Here is a 20,328-nt window from a genome sequence, read left to right on the forward strand (position 1 = left end):
TATAGGTATAACATCTGCACCTTAAGAGACAGCTGTTATACACCCTCCTCTTTAGGGCTAGTGGTAAACTACCATAGTGATAACTGAAAAACTGAGATAGTGAATCCTGCACGAGTGAAGTGCATACTATCTCAGTTTTTTTTTCAAACACAAAATTCTCATCTCTAGCTTAAGTTAACAAACTAATCGTTGGCCTCATTGACTGAAGCGTTGTTTTCTGGTTGTCTCAAAAATATTTAAACTGTACAATGGCTTTCCTCCACTTTGAATGAGTTGCATGTGACGTGTTCTCTCGGGACAACACGTATACAGGATTACAGTTCATATATAATTTTAATCAAAAAAGTGCAATTATTGTTTTTTTGTTTTAAAGACGATTACTCACCTCCCCCAGACGTTGTAGCACTGACGCTGGAGCTTGGTTCACTGCGACCCACGTCGTTGAAGGCCACCGCGTAGAAATGATAGCGCGTGCCGCAGTTCAGGTCTTGAAACGTGTGTGACATGGCCACTCCGTCCACTCCCAGTTCGCTCCAGTCACTCGTCTCCGACTTCCAGTACAGCACGAATCCTACATTATGAGTCAGAACAAGAACCAGAATGTGAGTAATTAGAAAAGTGTCACCTCAATAAATATGTGGCGACATAGTCCGTATGCATCTTGTGAATTTATTACCATCTGCGCATGAACGTTTCGGTTCGAACTGTTTAAGACAGCTTCATGGCTCAATAACCAGAAATGGAAGCCATTTTTTATTATTGTACACGGAGAATATACATGATGTGCCGATTGGGTGCACATAACAAAACATTAAAAAATGTTCGCAGTCTACTCATTCTTTCAACTTCAAGGAATGTTGTTTTGACCAGAGCAGCTTGACGACGGCCATTCCGCTTGTTGAAACATCGATTATACGTTTACTGGTCCACAATTTCTCGTCATTTGAAGTCTAGATGTTCGCCCGAATTTATGTTTTGTCTGGATTCAAATTTCCTTGTCATTTATGAGTATAATATCTGTTTTTAATAGCAGTCATCGTCATATTCTCAAGCATAACCACGACCCGATGAGAGGAAGATCTTGGTTTTCCACCCTATGTATAGACGGCACAGTTTTATGGAGTGTGCTGAGTATCAGCTCAAATATAATGACTCTCAAAAACCTCTGCGGGCAAAGAAAGCACCAGTAAAGTACAAAAAAATAGCTACCCAAAGCTACCCAACACCATATGCAGTGGATACTACATTACCATCTGAAATAATATTAGACCATTGCTGAATGGCGAAAGGTTATTTTCGTAGTTGCTGAGTCAAAATAAAGCTCTTTTTTTGCTGGACTACGTCGGCGAATCGACGGAATAAAAGCAACAAAATTACGAGTACACATGGTCAACTCTGCGCTGAGTTTTCAGCTACCGTCACAGTACAATGCAAAGCTCCGAAAAAATTCTTCACTTTAACAAAGCTACACATTTTTATGCAAGTTGTGTTGGTGGTTTGGACAAAAAATCAAGGAAGTTTGATAGCATGAAAGCTTCCTGCTTGAGAAAAGTGTCTTCCGAATGTGTTAGCGCAATGATTGCTAATATTTTATCTATATGAAGAAAAAAGCTTTACTGCCTATAATTAGAAAGAAGACCCGTAGATATCTCTACGTTTTGTGTGTTTGAATCTTGCTTGCGCCAACGCACTCTCATAGTTCTGTCATAGTGCTCACTGGAAAATAGATACTACAGTTTCAATTCTACTCATTGCTTCCACTCAGTCACAACCACTCTCTACAATATAGATTATAAGTCGACAGGCAGGAATATTATTGTTAATTTGGAAGTCAAAACAATATATTTCCAATAATTATCAGTGCCCCAATTATAAACCAACTATTCTTTCAACATTTTAAATGCCTCAAGCGTAATTTTTCGCACATTATTTTTTTACTAAAAGCGCTCCTTCCACCCTTGGGAGTGGGCGCCCTCTTTGTAACGCCTTAGTAACTGCTCCCTTGTATCAATAACTATGGCGTCAGCCTATTGATCCTCCCAGGTTGCATTTGAGTGTACTCGCTAACTCTAGATGGTGCACATGCCCTGCTTATTCAGGGCAACTTTCAGAAGTAGTCTGCAGGTTTAGGACGCAGACGTGCAAGAATCTTTACAAGTCGAGCTACACACAGAAAAAAGCGCTTGTAGCAAAGAAAAAAAGTTGTCGTCTTCATTTTTTTTACACATCTAAGACTAAATTAGGGTTCGGTCATTCTCGCTTTTCAACACCAAACTTAGCGCAGCCTACTTCTATTGTTGCTCATTTTTGTGGACAATACCTTCTTACTAGTTCCGCTACCACTGAAAGGACTGCTTATTTTCAACCACAAGTGCAATGCATGGTGCTCTTCTAATCTGCGAGCGTTTTCTACACGCAGCCTCTGTGTCTCATCAAAACTGCGTGACGTGACTATTTCCCATAATCTTAGAAGCTGTGCTGTTTTGAAAGCCGTTCACTCCTTATCGTCTACGTGGAGCCACGGCAAACAACGACGAAGGCGCTTCGATTCATGTGTGGCGGAATGGGTAGTAAGGAAATGGCAGGTCTGCGCATCACAGTCCCAGCTAAAGCTCACAGAGTGGCACTTCTAGATCATTTTTGAACTTTCTTGGTCGATTACTACAAGACATTTGTGGGACAGCCGCTACACCAGATATCATCATATTTTGTTAATATGCGATGTTTTGTATATATTTCTCTTGCACGAAGTGTCAAGCTGATGTTACCCTAAATTTCTGTATTGCTGGTTTGTTACTATGATGAGCAATCATATCACCTGTACAGTGTGTCCTCCTGCTATAGCGTCAGTAGACACTGGTAGTATTGCAAATAAATAATTAAATAAACAAATAAATAAATAAATAAATAAAGTTATAAATTAGGGTAGCATTCCATAGGTCATTATTCGTTATTCTACGATTAATGAGGTACCCGCTACACGTCGGTAAATATAGGTGCACGTTATTGATGCCGTGGCCATTCACAATAAAGAATTATGACTGAGCCCTTAGTATTGAGTTGGAAACAAGAAACGAACCGCTAGATATGCAATTTGCGTTGTGCGAAACGTGGTTGCGGGTATAAGAGTGCGCTTTCGCAACTGTTGCTATGGCAGAGGAATTGAGAGCGAAGAGATAACACCTTCCGGTACGCGCACGCCGTTGGACGCCCGACAAAGAAATCCATTCACACTTACAAAAAAAAATGGCAGATCCCACGTGCAATGGGAATCGATGATATGCGAACCACGAATGTGAAATGTTGATATGTCACTTAACAATCAGCACAACGTTACGAGGTGCAAATAAATGATGCCGCACATGACTTTCGCGTCTTCATTATCATGTTTGGATGTGTCGTTTACCTTCATTATCTATTCACCTCACGTAATACCAATTTTGTTATATGTGGAGCCAGCGAAACGGCCACGAGCACGCTATGAGCGTGGTATGTTGTCACGTTTTTACACGACACGCGTGTCAGGATTATCTTGACTGCACCAGTTATATATTTCGTCATCCATTGACGTCACGTTACACCAAATTTGGTACACGTGGAGCTAGCAAAACGGCTGCGAGCGCATCATGAAGGGCCCAATATACTCCAATGTAGCGTTGACGCGTGCGCGCGCTGGGCACAGTGACGCAGCGTTAGCAAAACGCGAGCACTCTATAGTCTGACGCCAGTCGCGACCAGCGTCCATCGTCGCAGCCCGATGGCAACCGGCGCGAAATGCGACATGCTGCATTTCGGCATTTCGCGCCGATACGTTACTCAGACAGCACTGCGTCTCCATCTTTTCGTGACGGAGGGACGCCGGATGCGCTGAAACGTGCATGCGTCAAAGCAGCGCAGTGGTGCGCGCGCCGGCAAGTATATGGCAGGACCGTTGCCTGGCGTGGCAACGCCGGCGTGACGCGACAAACTGAACGCCGGCGAGCACACCCGTCACGTCGAAATGTATTGGTGCCTCGACTATATGGCATGTAGTCACGTTCTCACATGACACGCATCTCATGATTATTATGCACCTTGGTGATCCATTGGCATCACGGAATACCAAATTTGGCATATGTGAAGCTAGTGAAACGGCTGCGAGCGCATTATCAGTGTGGCGTATATAGTCATGGTGTTACATGCCACGCATCTCATGTTTATCATCTTTGCACCAGTATCTCATCTTCGTCATCCATTCACGTTCCGTAATACCAAATTTGGTTTAAGGGAAGCTAGTGAAACAGCCGTCAGCGCATCATGAGCGTAGCATGTAGTCTTGTTGTTACATGACACGCATCTCATGCTTATCATGTTTTTCACCAGTCACATACTTTCGTAATTCATTCACGTACTGCAATACCAAATTTGGTAATGTGACGCAAGCAAAACGGCCGCAAGCGCATTATAAGTGTGGCGTGTAGTCATGATGTTACGTGACACGCATGCCATGATTTCCTTGTTAGGCTCCGTCACTTGTGTTCCCCATGCAGTCATGCCATGCCATACCAGTTTTGCAACATGTCATGCGAACGAAACCACCGCAAGAGCATCAAGACCGTGAAATTTAAATCATGACACCCTGGCCATACATATCATTATTTTAAGTTATGACTAGTCAGTTATGCTCGTCATACAGTCATGCTACCACATGCCAAGTTTGGTATCGGTACCATTATCGAAATGGCCAGGAGAGGTAAATGTCGTAGGCGGCTAGATAGATAGATAGATAGATAGATAGATAGATAGATAGATAGATAGATAGATAGATAGATAGATAGATAGATAGATAGATAGATAGATAGATAGATAGATAGATAGATACGCTTTATGTCACCGAAGGTCGCCAAGAAATGCTTCGCATTTAAAAATGCAGTTGATTCACTAAATATTGATGGACGCTTCGTTGATTCCAAAGCAGTTTTGTGCAAAGCGAGTCTTATCAAGATTAGCTACGGGCAGTCCAGAAGGTTCACGATGACGCACAAGGCTCGGCCTGACAATACCGACGTGGACGAGGCCCGCCTTGATCTGAAAAGACCGGGCTTCAGGACACTAATAAAGTTTTATGAATGAATGAATGGCAAAAGCCTGTGTCTATATAGACGGGTTTGGTCAGAAGTGAACGCGGCGCACGTGTCTATCCTCTTGCATGCGTGAATGGATTGTGACCGGGGCTTCAGGGGAGACTAGTGCTCTTTGTTTAAAAAAATGCGTGCTTGACACTTTGCATTTGATGTCGTTAGCATTAAGGATACTAACCCTTTGAAAGGCTACGTACGCAATTCAGTACACCACTCCTTTTGCCATTTCCATCAAGGAGAGCCTGAGTACGAGCGAGATATATAGAGCTTTGGATGAATTAAACCTTGTGCATGATAAAGTTGTGTTAATTCAACTTCATTCTGCAGTGTACCGTTGCATATGATCTCTTTTCCGAAAGCACTGCCACGTTCGACGAGCCGTGCGACATGCAGCATCCTGCAAGCAACGTGAAACGCAGATTTTTTCTTCGCCCAAAATAAACATAACGAACGATGAATTTTCATTTTATTCAGAGGCTGAGGTTTTATTCTATTCATGTTTAAAGCAAATATCAAGGACTTCGGGGTATAGAGATATTATATTACAACTCAATTATGATGAGTTAAGATAACACAAAAATTCAAGAGTCATCTCATTACTTTTGTTCAATAAAAAATTGAGTGCCTTGAAGTAACGCTGTAGTGATTTCGCACACTTACACACCGTCTTTCATAGGTGGCGTTTGAACGCTACATTGGAGTTTATTGGGCCTTTCATGATGCGGTCGCGGCCGTCTTGCTAGCTCCACATACATCAAGTTTGGTGTTACGTGACGTGATGGGATGACAAAAAAATATGACTCGTGCAAATATGATAATCGTGAGACGCCTGTCATGTAAGGACAAGACAACATACCACGCTCATAGCGTGCTCGTGGCCATTTCGCTAGCTCCACATATACTAAATTTGGTATCACGTGCCCTGAATAGATGATGAAGGCAAACGACACATCGAAACATTATAATCATGACACGGCAGTCATGTATGGCATTATTTACCTCCACGTCATAACATTGTGCTAATTTTAAAGTGACCTATCAACCTTCCTCATTCGTGCTTCGCATATCATCAATCCCCACTGTACGTGGTATCTGCTATTTTTTTAACTCCAACCGGTAAAAGGATACTTCCACAGACATCAGTGTGTAAGCTGCCGAAATTTTTGTGTGGCTTTCGTAGAAGCGCTTATTTGCAGGTCTGAACGAGAAATCTCAATATGTAAAAGGAATACATCAGAAGAGGGATGGAAGGCATGGATGTTATTTGCTTTAGAACAACCAGTATGCTACTCCACATTGAGGAAATATGTGGGAGAAAGGATCGAGGGAAGGAACAGTAAAGAAAATGTGAGAGAGACACCACCCAAATACGCAACGTCAGTTTTTAAGGGGCTGCCCTCTAAATGTGAAGTGATCATGCTTTCACAGTGGCATATGCTTGTGCCGTGCGCCAGAAGCAGATAACCGAAGCGGTTGTCATCTTTGTGCCCCTCTTACTTTTGCTGAGTAATTAAGCCGATGATTTCCTCCACTCCCGAAACACGTGCGCCAATTTTCTCGATGTGCGATACATTAGATGGGCGAGCCAACGAATACAGAGACACCCGGAGAGAAAGAAAGATGCACAAAAAGGAGGAATAAATTTATGGCGAGAACAAGTTCCTTAGCGAGGTGGAATTCGAACTCACGTTCCGAAGGCGAGTGTCTTATCCACTTGTCCATTCAGGCACTCTAGCAGAGGATATAATGCCCTATAGTATAGTATAATAAACAAAAGTTGTAAAAGAAAAAACACGAGGGTGCGGAAGGGGCATGGAGGAGGGGAGAGTGTAAAGCATAGCGTAAAAAGAAAGGAATGGTACATTGCGAAAGAGATAACGAGAGTGAGTCACACAGAGACAGAGAAACATAGAGTGAGACGGTAGTTTGAAAGAGAAAGGAAGTAAAAAGTGAAAGATAAGAAAAGTAATCTAAAAGGAAGGACGAGAGAAAGAGCGAGAAAAAGAAAGAAATAGAGAACGCCCGAAGGAAATCGAAACAAACAGAATAAACACAGATCAAAGCCAACAGAAGAGAGAAAAACAAAGAGATAGGAAGATTCAAAGAGGTAAATAAAGTAAAGCAAAAACGGTCACCTAACACCGCGCGTCTTTCTGGCTTGGCGTTACTACGCGAGGATGCCTCAATTTTTTTTCCTTTGGCTCTGATACACTTGAACTCACCCATTGGTCTCTCCTAAAGCAAAAGTGTAGGTGTTCAGACACATGCAGAATTATTTTAAACAAATATGTCTTTTCTGGCACTACAAATGCACATTCTCTGAATAAATCAAGTTGTTGGCAGGCCCGTCCTAGAAATATGAGGAGCCGAGTGCCCACAGAAAAAAAGTCTAATGAAGACGAAGCCGACACGCTCCAGAACAAGCAAGCTCGCTACGAGCTCAAGCGCAATAATGAAGACAAAGCGGATCCCTCAACCTGAGCGTGAGGAGACCAGCGCACATCGAATCATGTCACCATTCTTCTTGGCTCTGCCTCTCATGCTTTCCATCACATTCGCAGCGTACAGCGCGAGCAGCGTGATAGCGTCTTATCACGATCGAACTTCATGAGAAAGATTAAGGAGCTGTGGCGCCGCAATTAAATTTCGTACTAAAATGAAAGAATGGAGCGCGTCTGGAGTTTTCAAGTGAAATATCTTTGAAGTTTTTCGCTCTTCCTTTCCCCATTAGAAAAGAGCAAAAATATTTTTGAAGCTGTGAAAATGAAGCTTTCTTCAAAAGAACATCCCGATAAGGACACCAGAAAAAAAAACACATGGCCAGCAAGAGAGCCTATGACCCACCAAAAGGAAAGAAAAGCCCCTTCAACATGAGCCGATCTTGTTTTGTTTAACTTCCAGGGCTTTGGAACGCTAGATGTGGATCATATTCTCTGATAACGTCTGTTCGGCACTCTGATTTCTTTTCCATGTGTTTGACAGTCTTGCACCACAAAAATAAACTGATATGCATCTACCCAAAAGAAGTTTCGCTCCTCCACACAGTTTCATCATAATTCGTTCTGTTTTTCAATGTCGAGGTGGAATTAATATTCTGCAAGCGTAACCAGCGTAGCATAGTGTTTTCTACCCCGTGTACGATTCAGGAAAAGGAAAGGGAAATGCCAATGGAGTACAAGGGGAGAGGCGGTGGCGTGGTTACTGCGATGTACCAAGTCGTGTGGTGTGGCGTGTATCTCTTGCCTGTCACGTTACTCGACCGAACGTTTCCAGTGAAATTAAAACGATAATAGAGAAAGCGAAAATTGATGGTAACCTGCCCGGGCTGATCTTGTGATTTTGTTCAGTATTCATTACGAAAACTGGCTCTTGGACCCTCAAATTACTTGATAGTAAGACAGCATATGTTTAGCAACAGACGAAGCCTGCTGGTGCTGCCGACGTTTTTTTATAATCAAGCTAGAATATGAGATAACCAAACACGAGTAATATGACACGAACACATACGAGAGACGCTGTTTGTAAAATGACGTTGAACGGACGAGAAGCCCTGCACTTATACAAAGATTCGTTCACGTTTATTCAATAGATGAGTGGTTAGATATTTTCTTAATAGTTTCAGTGCAAGACCATCGTGTGATATAACTCTCTGGCATAAGTGAGATCTGTTGTCGGCTTTGGCAGAAGAAACATCGACAATTTTTTGGAAATTCGCAAGCTCAGTAGACAGTGCTTTCTAACTTAGTAACGGAAAGCTGGACAAGTCCAAACTACGGAGTTTGTCATAATGAAATTGTTTCCCAAAGTTATTTGCTATGTATCACGCCTGTAGTCCCTATAAAAAGAGCTGTATTATTATTTTTCTTGGAGGCTTGGCAAGCTCATTAAAAAAACACACAGTAGCACAAACACTTTTTCAACCCTAGGAATAGTTGTTTGCAGAGGATTTCACTCGTGAACTGCTTCCTACTTGAGCGCATCCACTTTTCCAACAACGTTAGCTGAATATTTTATGAATCAGCAGAAATAGCGAAGAAACCTACAGGCAAGTATATGGTGTGTAAGCCCGCCTTACCAAATCGTATAAGCGTCCCGCTTCATTGACGATACGGGAACCTGGCTTGAGTGGCGCGCCCTAACAGCGGACCTGCCTTTCCTGTGAAAATGAACTCGGCGCGCGCAAGCGCATGCCAATAGATAGTAGAGATAGCGTGCGGGAACCGCATCTTTCATACATAGCTTTTCTACCTTGGCGCGCAGCCTATAATATTCGAGCTATATATGCATATAGTAACCGGTGCGCCTTATGGTTCCCGAGAACGTACAGCTTCGTAGACGGATGGCTCAAGGGAAACATCAACGCCTAAGCTGGGCGTGGGCGTCTGCGTTTTTACGTGCGCCTTGTATTTGCTGGTCCATTTCCCACTTCTCATCGCGGACTGCGGCAGCGCCGTGCAGCTGTGCATTACCATGAATAATGCACATAGGAAACCATGAACAGTGCAGTAGGCACATATAGGCCCTAGATGGCACAGCCATTTTCTTTATTCGCCGAACACTGGCCCTCTAAAGCACCAGTGCTTATCCATGTATAATGAATGATCTGGGCCGCTGTCCGCTCAGTCTGTGTAAGCGAGTGTTTGCACAGTTTGCCTCTACGCAAACGTCAATAGAGCATTCAAGTGGAAGTGTTGCGGATGTGCCTCGACTTGATTTTAGTGAGCGTAAGCATAGATGAACAATGGTGTAGGGTGCGTTAAATGAGCTGGTTGGTGCCGCAATCCTGATAAACGACGACATACATACAGTGTTTGTGGAGCATGAATCACTCCCCTGACGTTCTTGGTAGGCGGGGTAAATATTTCTGTGAGGTGATTTATGTGTTGGATATGTATGCGATATATAAGGTGTATAGTATAGATTGCAATCGCTCTGCCACGAGCACTAAAAATGAATTTTTCATTTCTTTTATCTGTAGAGCAGATGCATGACGTTTCATTGCTGTTGTTCTAGCCTTCAGGCTTCACTAATAAAACGTATAGACCAATGACGTTTACTGGTCGTCTCTCGGTATGAGCATTCGAGTTGTTGAACAACCGCACGTTCTTTTCGGCGTCGATGTTGACCTGCGTGTTCAAGGGAATGCCAGAATAGCATTGATTCAAGAAAGTTCTTGACATGCGAAAGAAACGATGTCCTGAAATATTGTAAGAAATGCTAATTGCTCTATAAAACTAGACTTATCACCAATGAGAAGTGTACAAAGGACGCGGATACACCAAATGGGAGTCAGGGATGTTTATGTATTCTTTTTGACATCACGTTGGCGGTGATTGATTGACTGATGTGTGGGGTTTAACGTCCCAAAACCACCATATGATTATGAGAGACGCTGTAGTGGAGGGCTTCGTAAATTTCGACCATCTGGAATTCTTTAACGTGCACCCAAATCTGAGCACACGGGCCTACAACATTTCCGCCTCCATCGGAAATGCAGCTGCCGCAGCCGAGATTCGATCCCGTGACCTGCGGGTCAGCAGCCGAGTACCTTAGCCACTAGACCACCGCGGCGGGGCTCGTCGGTGGTGTGAAATTTGTTATTATTGTTTATAGACATGCGCCACCTAGTCGAACAGCAAATGCTAACTGAATAATAATGGCGTATCTTTGCACGAAGTGGAAGATGGTTAGCATAATTGAACAGAGAGAATGGTCAGCCAGGAAGCGGCTAGCTTTTAGGAAGCACTTCTACTTCCTGTCTAGCATGATTGTGTTCTTGAGGACTCGAGACAAAGCTTCCCGAACCATGTTTCAGTCGGGCGACATTCCCATCTCGCGTGAAGTTTGCAATTGCGACGTACACTTTCGCAAAGTGAAGTTTGCCGACTTTCATGACGGAGCGAAAAAATAATTTAAAGGCATTTATGTCATCCTCGGCTGTACAATCTAGTTTATTAAAGCAATATACACCTCGAGAGGATGTCGAGTTGGGTCATTTGATTGACATTCTTTTTGAAACTTTTTCTTAAACGCACCAATAATTTGACAAGGTGTCCTTTCTACTTCAGCCTGTTTATGTTTCGGTGCGCTTTTGGTTAATTTTTGAATTGTTATACACTTCCTACAGCCGCTGAGCTGATGAGAAGCGACACAGTTTTCCACATGAGTTGACGAACACCTTGATCACTCATCGACGCTGGAATGTACTAACAGAAAAAAAATGGTTCAAATGATTTGTGGTTCCCGAGGATTTGATACTGTTGATGGCAGGTGGCGACAAATATTTATTAGGGACAATCTATCGTAGGCAAACGAACAAGTATTGCCGTCGTATATCGAAGTGTGCTGCAATAGAAAATTACCATATCTACCCTAATAAAAACTGTAAGCGCACGAATGCACTCTCATACAGGTACAGGACTTGTATGTCAAAATTATTGCGCGTGTGATGTCACTGGTCACTCCGCCATGGGCAGGACGTCATAGCTTCTTGTCGCTCCTATTTCATTTTTATCAATGAAAAAGGTGGAATCGGTTAAGATCTCCTTTTTATGCAAGACAAAATCTAATGAATATGGTCGACAGTCAATCTAAGGGACGTATAGGGTTGCCCACATGAATATTTCAACTGCGGTTATCACCTAAATGAAAAAAAAACGTGGCTGATCTCCCTGGGTAGCAATCAGTATCACACGAAAGTGAAACTTTTCTTTACAAAGGTAATTGAGCGTTTGTTACAGATTGTTTCAGAAACAGTAACAAATTGCAAAGTCATATTAGTAATGGCAAGCAGCTCAAGAACTTCCTGCGCAATGCTCAAAGAGAAAGCACGCACAGAACAAACGCGGACTAACAACTGTCACAATTCTTCCTGCGTCATGTGTCAGCAGCGCGTTCCTTTCGCAAACGCGGCCGTGGCAGCGTGCGATGTGACCTTCGTACTTTCCCGAATTACGAGTCTGATAAACGCGCGCGCAGAAGAGACGATGCTCCGTGGTACTATAGGGGCAGCGACCTTGAGAGCACGTCAAACACGAGGTCGTCATGCCATCTCGCCGCTGATAACTAAAACGCACTGAAGTTTCGAAGCTCTGTGGACTGCCAAACAGTGTGTGGTGTAAATAAATGGCTTGCCGTTAGCACAACAGACGACGTACGTTTTGTTGTGTAGTGGCTAACACCACACGCTGAGAATTGAGAAGTTGCTAATTCGATTCCGTGCGCCAGATATTAACGCGATAGCGTTAAAGAGATAATGTTGCAAAGTTCGGCCGTCGGCGTCGGCGCAGTTCGTTGTGAGCGAAAAATTGAGAGAGAAGCAAATAAATGAAAGAATAAAACTTTTTGGTCCCATTGAGGATCGAACCCGGGCCGTTCGCGCGGCAAGTAGGCTTTCTACCACAAAGACACGACGTTACTTGCAGCTGTCATAGATCAAAAACAGTACATAAATGCCATGTAGTGGAAAGAGTCTCCTTGGCGCATTTTGTTCGACATGTGTCACGACGAAAACGAGCCCATTCGGCAATTTTTAGGTGCATTTGGGAGGCCATAAAAATACGTCAAAAAAGGCCGGGATAGTGCAGTTATCACCACTAAAAACACACAGGGACTTTCAAACAGCTCTAAAAATGGACGACTATGTCCACCTAGCAAAAAAATTGTCATGCCTTTCAGAAGCATTGATAAACCAAACAGCAAACGCTAGATCATGTTCTACCATCTGTGAGGTATTGTGAGACTCTTCATGCCTCCCAGATGGCAAGCCAGCGGCCTGTATCTTGGAGGCCACGTGACTCTTGCTTTAGACCAAAAACTTTTTCGCGCACGCGCGAGCGTGTGTGTGTGTGTGTCTGTGTACCATCTGTGAGAGATTGTGAAAAACGTGTCTCGACTACGGCAGAGTGCCGTTCTTGCAGAGGGAAGTGGCCACAATGCACAGTTCCTGCAGTAATATACGTCGCGCTTGTGCTCGCGCGTTCGTGTGCGTGTGTGTGCGTGCGTGCGTGTGTGTGTGTGTGTAACAAAACATATCAATAACTATGCACTTAGCGGTGGAAGGGCGCACTAGGGGCCGGATTTCGCTATTGCGTTCAACGCCTAAAGGTGAAGCTTGAGGGTCCCCCAATTTTTTTCCATCGAATTTTTTTATTTACAGTGTTTTAGTGTATATTTTTCAACGTCACTTTGTGACGAAAGTAGGTCAGCGAAGCCGTAGTGAACCTCGGTATGAAACACTTTCGTGTTAAAAAAGAAAATGAAGTGGATAGAAGTTCAACCCCAAGCATTAGAGAAATATAAAAATTTATTAAGGAGGATGGAAATTTCTCCATCGTTACATCTCTAGTTCTAGAGCATAGGTCTCTTTCTGCTGAAGTTGTAGGTTCAATGTCCAGGTGCAACATAATTTTTTTGATTGACTCAAAATTCTTTTAATTTATGTGACAGTTACTGCCCTATATACAGTTAAAACTCACATGTCTCCAATGCGGTCCTTGACCCTATTTTCTGTTAGTTCGATTAAGTTATTTTGTTTTAGTGTGCCAACTTCTTCTACAATTACATGTCTGTTTCTGTTATTCCCGATGTATTAAGAATGTTTTGTATTTTTGTCACTTTTCCTGTTATCAATGTATTCAATATATCAATAAAGATGTAAAACGGCATACATAAATGCCTATTAGATGGTGTTGACCGTAGTTCAGTCACGCGTTTGTCGTAACTTTACCCGACCGTTCAATATAATTGTATTCACTCTGATGATGCTCTTCTGTCATAGTTCACCATGTAACCTAAGATGGGCTTCTTCGAGCTTTCTTTGAGAACTACATGGCAGCTCGTTTACGCAAGAGGCAAAAAAAAAAGAAACGCAGACACACCTGTTATTGGATTCGCTTCTTTCGATGACAGATCCCAAGACACCGTCACAGCACTTGTGGATGTAGACACAACATGGATCACGGGAGGAAGAGGTGGATCTGTGTCGTCATTCATCCAAGAGAAAAAAAACAGCTAAGAAGAACGTTTGTTGGCAAAGTTAAGCAGCAAATGCAGTGGAGGACTGACTCATCGGAATTGTTCAGTTATCGGTGGCACAAAACGAAATACTATATATGAATACTTATGCCTCATGCTAGTAACAAACAAAATATATCGTTTTATGACTGTAGCAGATGTAAGCATTACGAACTAATGGTACCTCAAAACAACTTTTCATCATATGATACTAGTGGTACTATTCTTGTTTCTTTCAATAAATTGCAGAATGGTTGCACGAAGTACGGAAATTTTCATTGAACTGCCAAGTTTTCCTCAAGAAGACAAATACAGCAAAAATATATCAGTAGCCATCTATTTGTTTACGGTGACTGAGATTTTAGATGTTTTAAACATTTGAAGACAAGTGCATTGTTCTTGCTACTTTAGGTGCACAATCATAAAAAACGATTACAATGATATATTTATTTTTCTGCAAAAACGTCCAACTTCTTTTGTCACAGGCCCATTGTCAGCAAAAATTAAGAAACAGAATTATAATACTGCATTTATCTTTTATCGCATAAACTTAGTACGTCAGCAAAAAGGCATCAAACATGTCTCAACAATTGCACGTAGACTCATTATGAGAAGGAAAGGAAGCCAACCACCCATTTGTAGCACGAAGCCACAAGAAAATCTATAGGAATTTCTCAGAAAAAAAAACCTTCTTAGTTGCCTAAAAGGTCGTTCTTCTCTGTGTTCGAACCCGGGACCAACACTTTTCTGGGGTAGTCACTCTACCAATCGAGCTAACTACGAAGCTAGCAATTGACAGCGCAAGGGGGAATTCATCGACCACCCGAAGCACATGGAAAGACGTATTGCAAAAGAGTTCTGCAGAAACCTGCAAGGTGTCGGTGGAAGGGTTAAAAAAGGGAAAGAAGACAACCCACCGTTTATAGCATTCTCCTTATAAAAATGCTCTCACATTCCCCAAAAAAGAGCAATCGTGAACGAACATCATTTTTTTAGGATGTCTGTATCACTTTACGCTTGATCGTTTGGCCACTGTGATAAGCATGGCAACATAGCAATAAAAATAGGTAAAACACTGCTTTAAAGGATTTCTCCCAAAATGAAACAGCAAGTTTTCTTCAAAAAGGATTCATTTTCCTGTAAACGTGTACAGGGTTAACCTCAAGTTTTCGTTAGTCATCAAAAGGCAAGAATGGTTGTATTTCAGCGGCTCCTTTAAGAATTCTCTAAGCAGTGATCTGAGTGCCCACTGCTTATCTTGAAATCATAGCGTAGTTCGGGACTTCAAATTCCAGATATTCCTATGATTTATTGATTAGAATGTGATTTTAATTGCTTTTTATTTGATAGCACAGGGTAACTTCAACGGGACTTCAATGTACTGTCTCCATACATGTGGAGGCAGCTCAATATAATTGACTGCCTGAAAGATAATAGCGCGCGCCGTCGCACAAGCGCTTGTTTAACGACTCTCACGAACAACGATTGGTCTGATTCATGCTTATTAAAACCATTATTGAACGTAATAAATGGCTGCGCTAAAGACATTACTGAGCAACAGATGTACACAGGCCGGGTGTAAACTTCCAGCTGCGCATTGTGTTCTAAGTATACAGCAACTAGCCCAAATGAGAACGTTATTGCTAATGATTCAATTTTCATTATTTAACGTAAAAACTTTTTATAGACAGAAGCAAAGGTGCAGATGTCTGCCTTTTGTTCACCATGTTCAAACGTTTGAGCACTGATTTCGGCAGATGGAGGCCCGGCGCCTTTGCCGTTGAACGCCTGCACGATGACGCTGTACTTGGTGGAACGCTTCAGGTTGTTGATGCTTATTTCAGGAACGAAGCCATCCAGGACATCAATTGTTTTGTAGACGAATGACTCGCCCGATCCGACTGGCTTGTAGCCGACGTAATAGCCACGGATCCGTCCGTGTGCCGAAAAGTTTGGGGGCGGCTGAAAAAAAAAATAAAAAGACGGTTCTGTTATTACTAACCTATGCACAAACAACCATGAACACAGGATACAATCGTCAACTTACACAAAGGAGCACAATGGTATATGCACGCGCGCGCCTCGTAAAAGTCAGGTTGGTGCTAATCACAACAACATTTAGTCTGATTCTTCTTTGCCACGTCCATCATATGACAGAAAAAAATAATTTATTTATACATTCATTCATTTGTCTTTTCAGATACCAATAATTACGTGCAGATAACAGCCACGCGAACTGAGACTTCCAGTACAGAAAGAGAGTTGGGTGGGCAGATGAGACAAAGCTCGCGGGTATAACAATGATGCTGCAGCCACAGGACCAAGTTTTATAGCGGAATGTGGGATACGCCTTTTTACCGATGTAGGTGCACCCTGGCTGATGATATAGATAATAAATATGATAAAGCTAAATCAGTATTTTAACTCTTATAACCTATTTTAGCTCCTATGATGAGAAATCGTCAAAAAGTACCGTTGAACAAAAACTATCCAAGCGTATGGGCACATCGGTGTCTCAAAACTGTATATAATGAAAAAATAAATATTAATTGGCTTATTTTGACTTCTTGGTCTGCTACCTCTAGACTTCCTTTATCCACGTCAGAACATTGAAGATATGCATTGCCCATTCAAAAATGGGCAGACAGCACGTACCTTAGAAATCAAGGTTGTGCGAAGCATCCGCATCGAAGTGGAATGTATTTAAAACTTTAATTGAGCGAAACGTCATGAAGTGGCGCTAACTAAATGAACCCAAAGATGTTTTAGAGCTGTATATGGTTTACATTAGCAGCTGTTTACAGGCACGTAACAATGCCAACCTCAACATGGGCATTACGAACACCAGAAATGATAAGTTGATATGAAGCGCTGATGCTCACGAGGATGGTAGCTTTGGGCATTGCTACACAAATCAACTTCGGCAGGTGACACCTAGCTGCAACTGACGTTAACCCGACATGACGGCTGTATCATAGTAGTACATATGTAACGATTATAAAATTGGATAGCCAGTACTGCAACCACAATCGACGATACACGATTATTAGGGTCTATTCAAAAAGTAGTTTTGAGACGTGGCGTGGTTTTGTGGTAGAATACATGGTTGCCACGCAGAATGCTGGTGTGCAACTCCTACTGGCCCTCTGAAATTTTTTCTTGGCATTCATTTGGTTAACACAGCCGATGTACATCTTTTCTTAACGACCAAGCGTTAAATTACCCATGTACGTTCTCACCGTTCCTGACTATATATCAAGTGTCATTCAACTATGGCACATATTCACATAACCACATATATACGTACAGTAGCGCATACCCACTCGTGGGTGTGTGTTACTGTCTGGCGGGTGCTGTTTTACGACGTTTATGACGGGAATGGTAACATTAATCATGTCATAATCAGCCAGTCGCATCCGTACAGCCATCTTACCCTCAAGTCTTGGTTTACACAAGTCTTGGTTTACGCCAAGTTACGGGGTGATCATTAAAGCACCCAAGTGTAGGCGGCAAGATAGATAGATAGATAGATAGATAGATAGATAGATAGATAGATAGATAGATAGATAGATAGATAGATAGATAGATAGATAGATAGATAGATAGATAGATAGATAGATAGATAGATAGATAGATAGATAGATAGATAGATAGATAGATAGATAGATAGATAGATAGATAGATAGATAGATAGATAGATAGATAGATAGATAGATAGATAGATAGATAGATAGATAGATAGATAGATAGATAGATAGATAGATAGATAGATAGATCACAACATGACCCAGTGGTAGCTGCTCATCATTGCCAGAATCTCGTCACACTGGTTTTGTGATCTTTCTAATTATCTAATTAGGCATGCATAATAACGAAAATTTGAAACAATGAAGCCGGTGAAATATATTCAATTAGAAAGTTGTACATCAGCATGCTAAACGTCGAGTTAGACTCATGAACGTCGAGTTAGACTCATTACATGACATTCCCGATTATGCGCTGTATTGAAGTGCTCCTTAAAATTTTACCACAAGTACTGCCTCGAAAAGGCTTTGCGAAAACGTATGTTTTTCTTGCGGCAACAGAAAATATAACAGCCGTGTCTGCTTATTGCTATCATAAACCACCCAGAATTAAGCGTTTCGTTTGTTCGCGGAACGTTACATAACACTGCATTCACGGCGCGCATGGGCGCGTAAGCAAGCACGTCACAAGTTTTTTTTTGTATTTCACGTGAATATATTTTGTAAGTAGAAAAACAATAATGAACATTTCACAGAAAGTTTGAAACCCTGTCACCGTAGGTTTTGCGTCCTCGTCTACAACTACCTTGTTGAAATTTTTCGCCCAGCTTTCTTGCTTCAAAAATAATCATTTAAAACATCCAACTGGGCAGTTAAGGACAACACAAGAAGCAGCGTGAACTACTGCAGGCAATAGTCAGCAACTTCAATTGGGTCATCTAAATTTTGTCGGGAGGTAGCTATTACACCAAAGACCTTAACTACAATCACATGAATTCTCAATTTTCGTTTCGCTTTTTTAATTGATTCCAAAGCTCGTTCGGTAAATTGTGCAGTTTATCGAAAACAATGCACGAAAAGGAAAGCCTGAATTCCTGGTAGAATCACAAAATTTGGTATCCTCCTCATAGGTGGCCTTGGTCCATCTGTATTTTCTGGGGCGCAGTGTGACAAACGCATTAATTTATATATAATTTGCTAGAATCGGCCAATACCTTCTTTCACGTTGGGACAAAGGGCGTCTATTTTTGCTGCGTAAAGCGTTAGGCGCTAATTACAGTATGTAGTCCTGTTTCCTTCTCCATACTCACCTTCCACGAAGCCTTCAGAACTTGTGAACTTAGTGGCGCGACAACCAAATTTTCAGGAGGTTTTGAAGGCACTGCAAGAATATTGCTCTTTGTATGCACCAATGATCAGACAATGCATGAAATGTGATTTTTAACATACCAACACGTTTCTAGTTTGAGGCTATCCGCAACGCTTTACAAAGCATACATGCTGTTACGTCGATGATGTGGTTAGTTCTCACACATTCGATAATAGTACGAAACATGATACAACGGCTCATCAAATGGCTGCAACAAGACAACTGTATAACTCGAATAAATTATTTTGGATGGAATGAAAGTTCATCGAGTGCCATGTATCAGGAACTTATGAAAATTTAAGTACTTGCCAATGGATATATCACAGTCTTTAGATATACACTGTTCAATCCTTGCGGTAAATTGACCTTACAAAAGCTCAATGCTGCCCCGCGGCGACGGTCTAGTGGCTAAGGAACTCAACTGCTGACCCTCATGCCGCGAGATCAAATGCCGGCTGGGGCACCTGCGTTTTTGATGGAGGCGAAATTACTGTAGACCCATGTGCTCAGATGTTGGTGCACCTTAAACAACCCCAGGTGGTTTAAATTTTTTAGTCCTCCACTATAGCGTCTTTCATATACATATGGCGGTTTTATTCATATGGACGTTAAATCCCACATACCAGTTAAAAGCTTATTGCTCTACCTCCACATTACCGTATAATAAGGTACTTTTTCAAACTATGAAAGCAAAGGTAAATATAACTAAATAATTAGACACTAAACTACATAATTTGCAGTCCAGCAGTGTTTTGAGAACTTTTGTGCGTTCGTGTATTTTGGGAAGGAAATTGTGGCAATTGATAAAGAAAATGAAGTGTAGGCGCCCTTTCCCTTCCTGAAGTTACGCCTCAAACTCCGCCACACTGGTTCGCCAGAGTTAGCAGTACAGTTTCATATCATTATTATCCTAAAGCCATTTAGGTCTAGCAAAACTCTTTACATCATGGCAAGAAGAGCCTTTGGTTGCCTTATTTTACAACATAGTTATTACTTAGCAATAAGTAAACGTGTAGACTGGCTTATATGCCTTTAAAGCCATTGAGGTCCGGGTGAGATGCTTCAGTGACTTGAAGCAACCATATGTTTTTCATTTTCACAGCTGATATAATTTATGAAGCGTACTAATAGACAGGTAATAACAAAATGCATGATTTAGCTTCAGTTTATTTCTGGTCGATATGTGTGTTGTCTGGATATCTTTTGAAGGAAGGGAAAAGGGGTTGCTTATGAATTATGTAAGAGTATATATAATCGATGTGAAGAGACCAGCCGCAGCAGTAGACAAAAGGTTCATGGT

At 41.9% G+C, this 20,328-nt stretch overlaps 1 protein-coding gene across 1 annotated transcript in view; it reads right to left on the reverse strand.

Annotated features, from left to right (window-relative positions):
• Positions 1-20,328, reverse strand: part of LOC142793763 (cell adhesion molecule Dscam1-like) — a 510,593-nt gene that overhangs the window by 28,388 nt on the left and 461,877 nt on the right. The window contains exons 17-20 of the mRNA XM_075885808.1: positions 18,970-19,040; positions 15,860-16,097; positions 14,000-14,098; positions 386-571 (exon numbers count right to left, since the gene is read on the reverse strand). Of these exons, the coding sequence (XP_075741923.1) occupies positions 386-571; positions 14,000-14,098; positions 15,860-16,097; positions 18,970-19,040 (594 nt within the window). The remainder of the gene's footprint in view (positions 1-385; positions 572-13,999; positions 14,099-15,859; positions 16,098-18,969; positions 19,041-20,328) is intronic.

This window comes from Rhipicephalus microplus, chromosome 2, assembly GCF_043290135.1.
Source record: "Rhipicephalus microplus isolate Deutch F79 chromosome 2, USDA_Rmic, whole genome shotgun sequence".
Taxonomy (NCBI): Eukaryota; Metazoa; Arthropoda; class Arachnida; order Ixodida; family Ixodidae; genus Rhipicephalus; species Rhipicephalus microplus.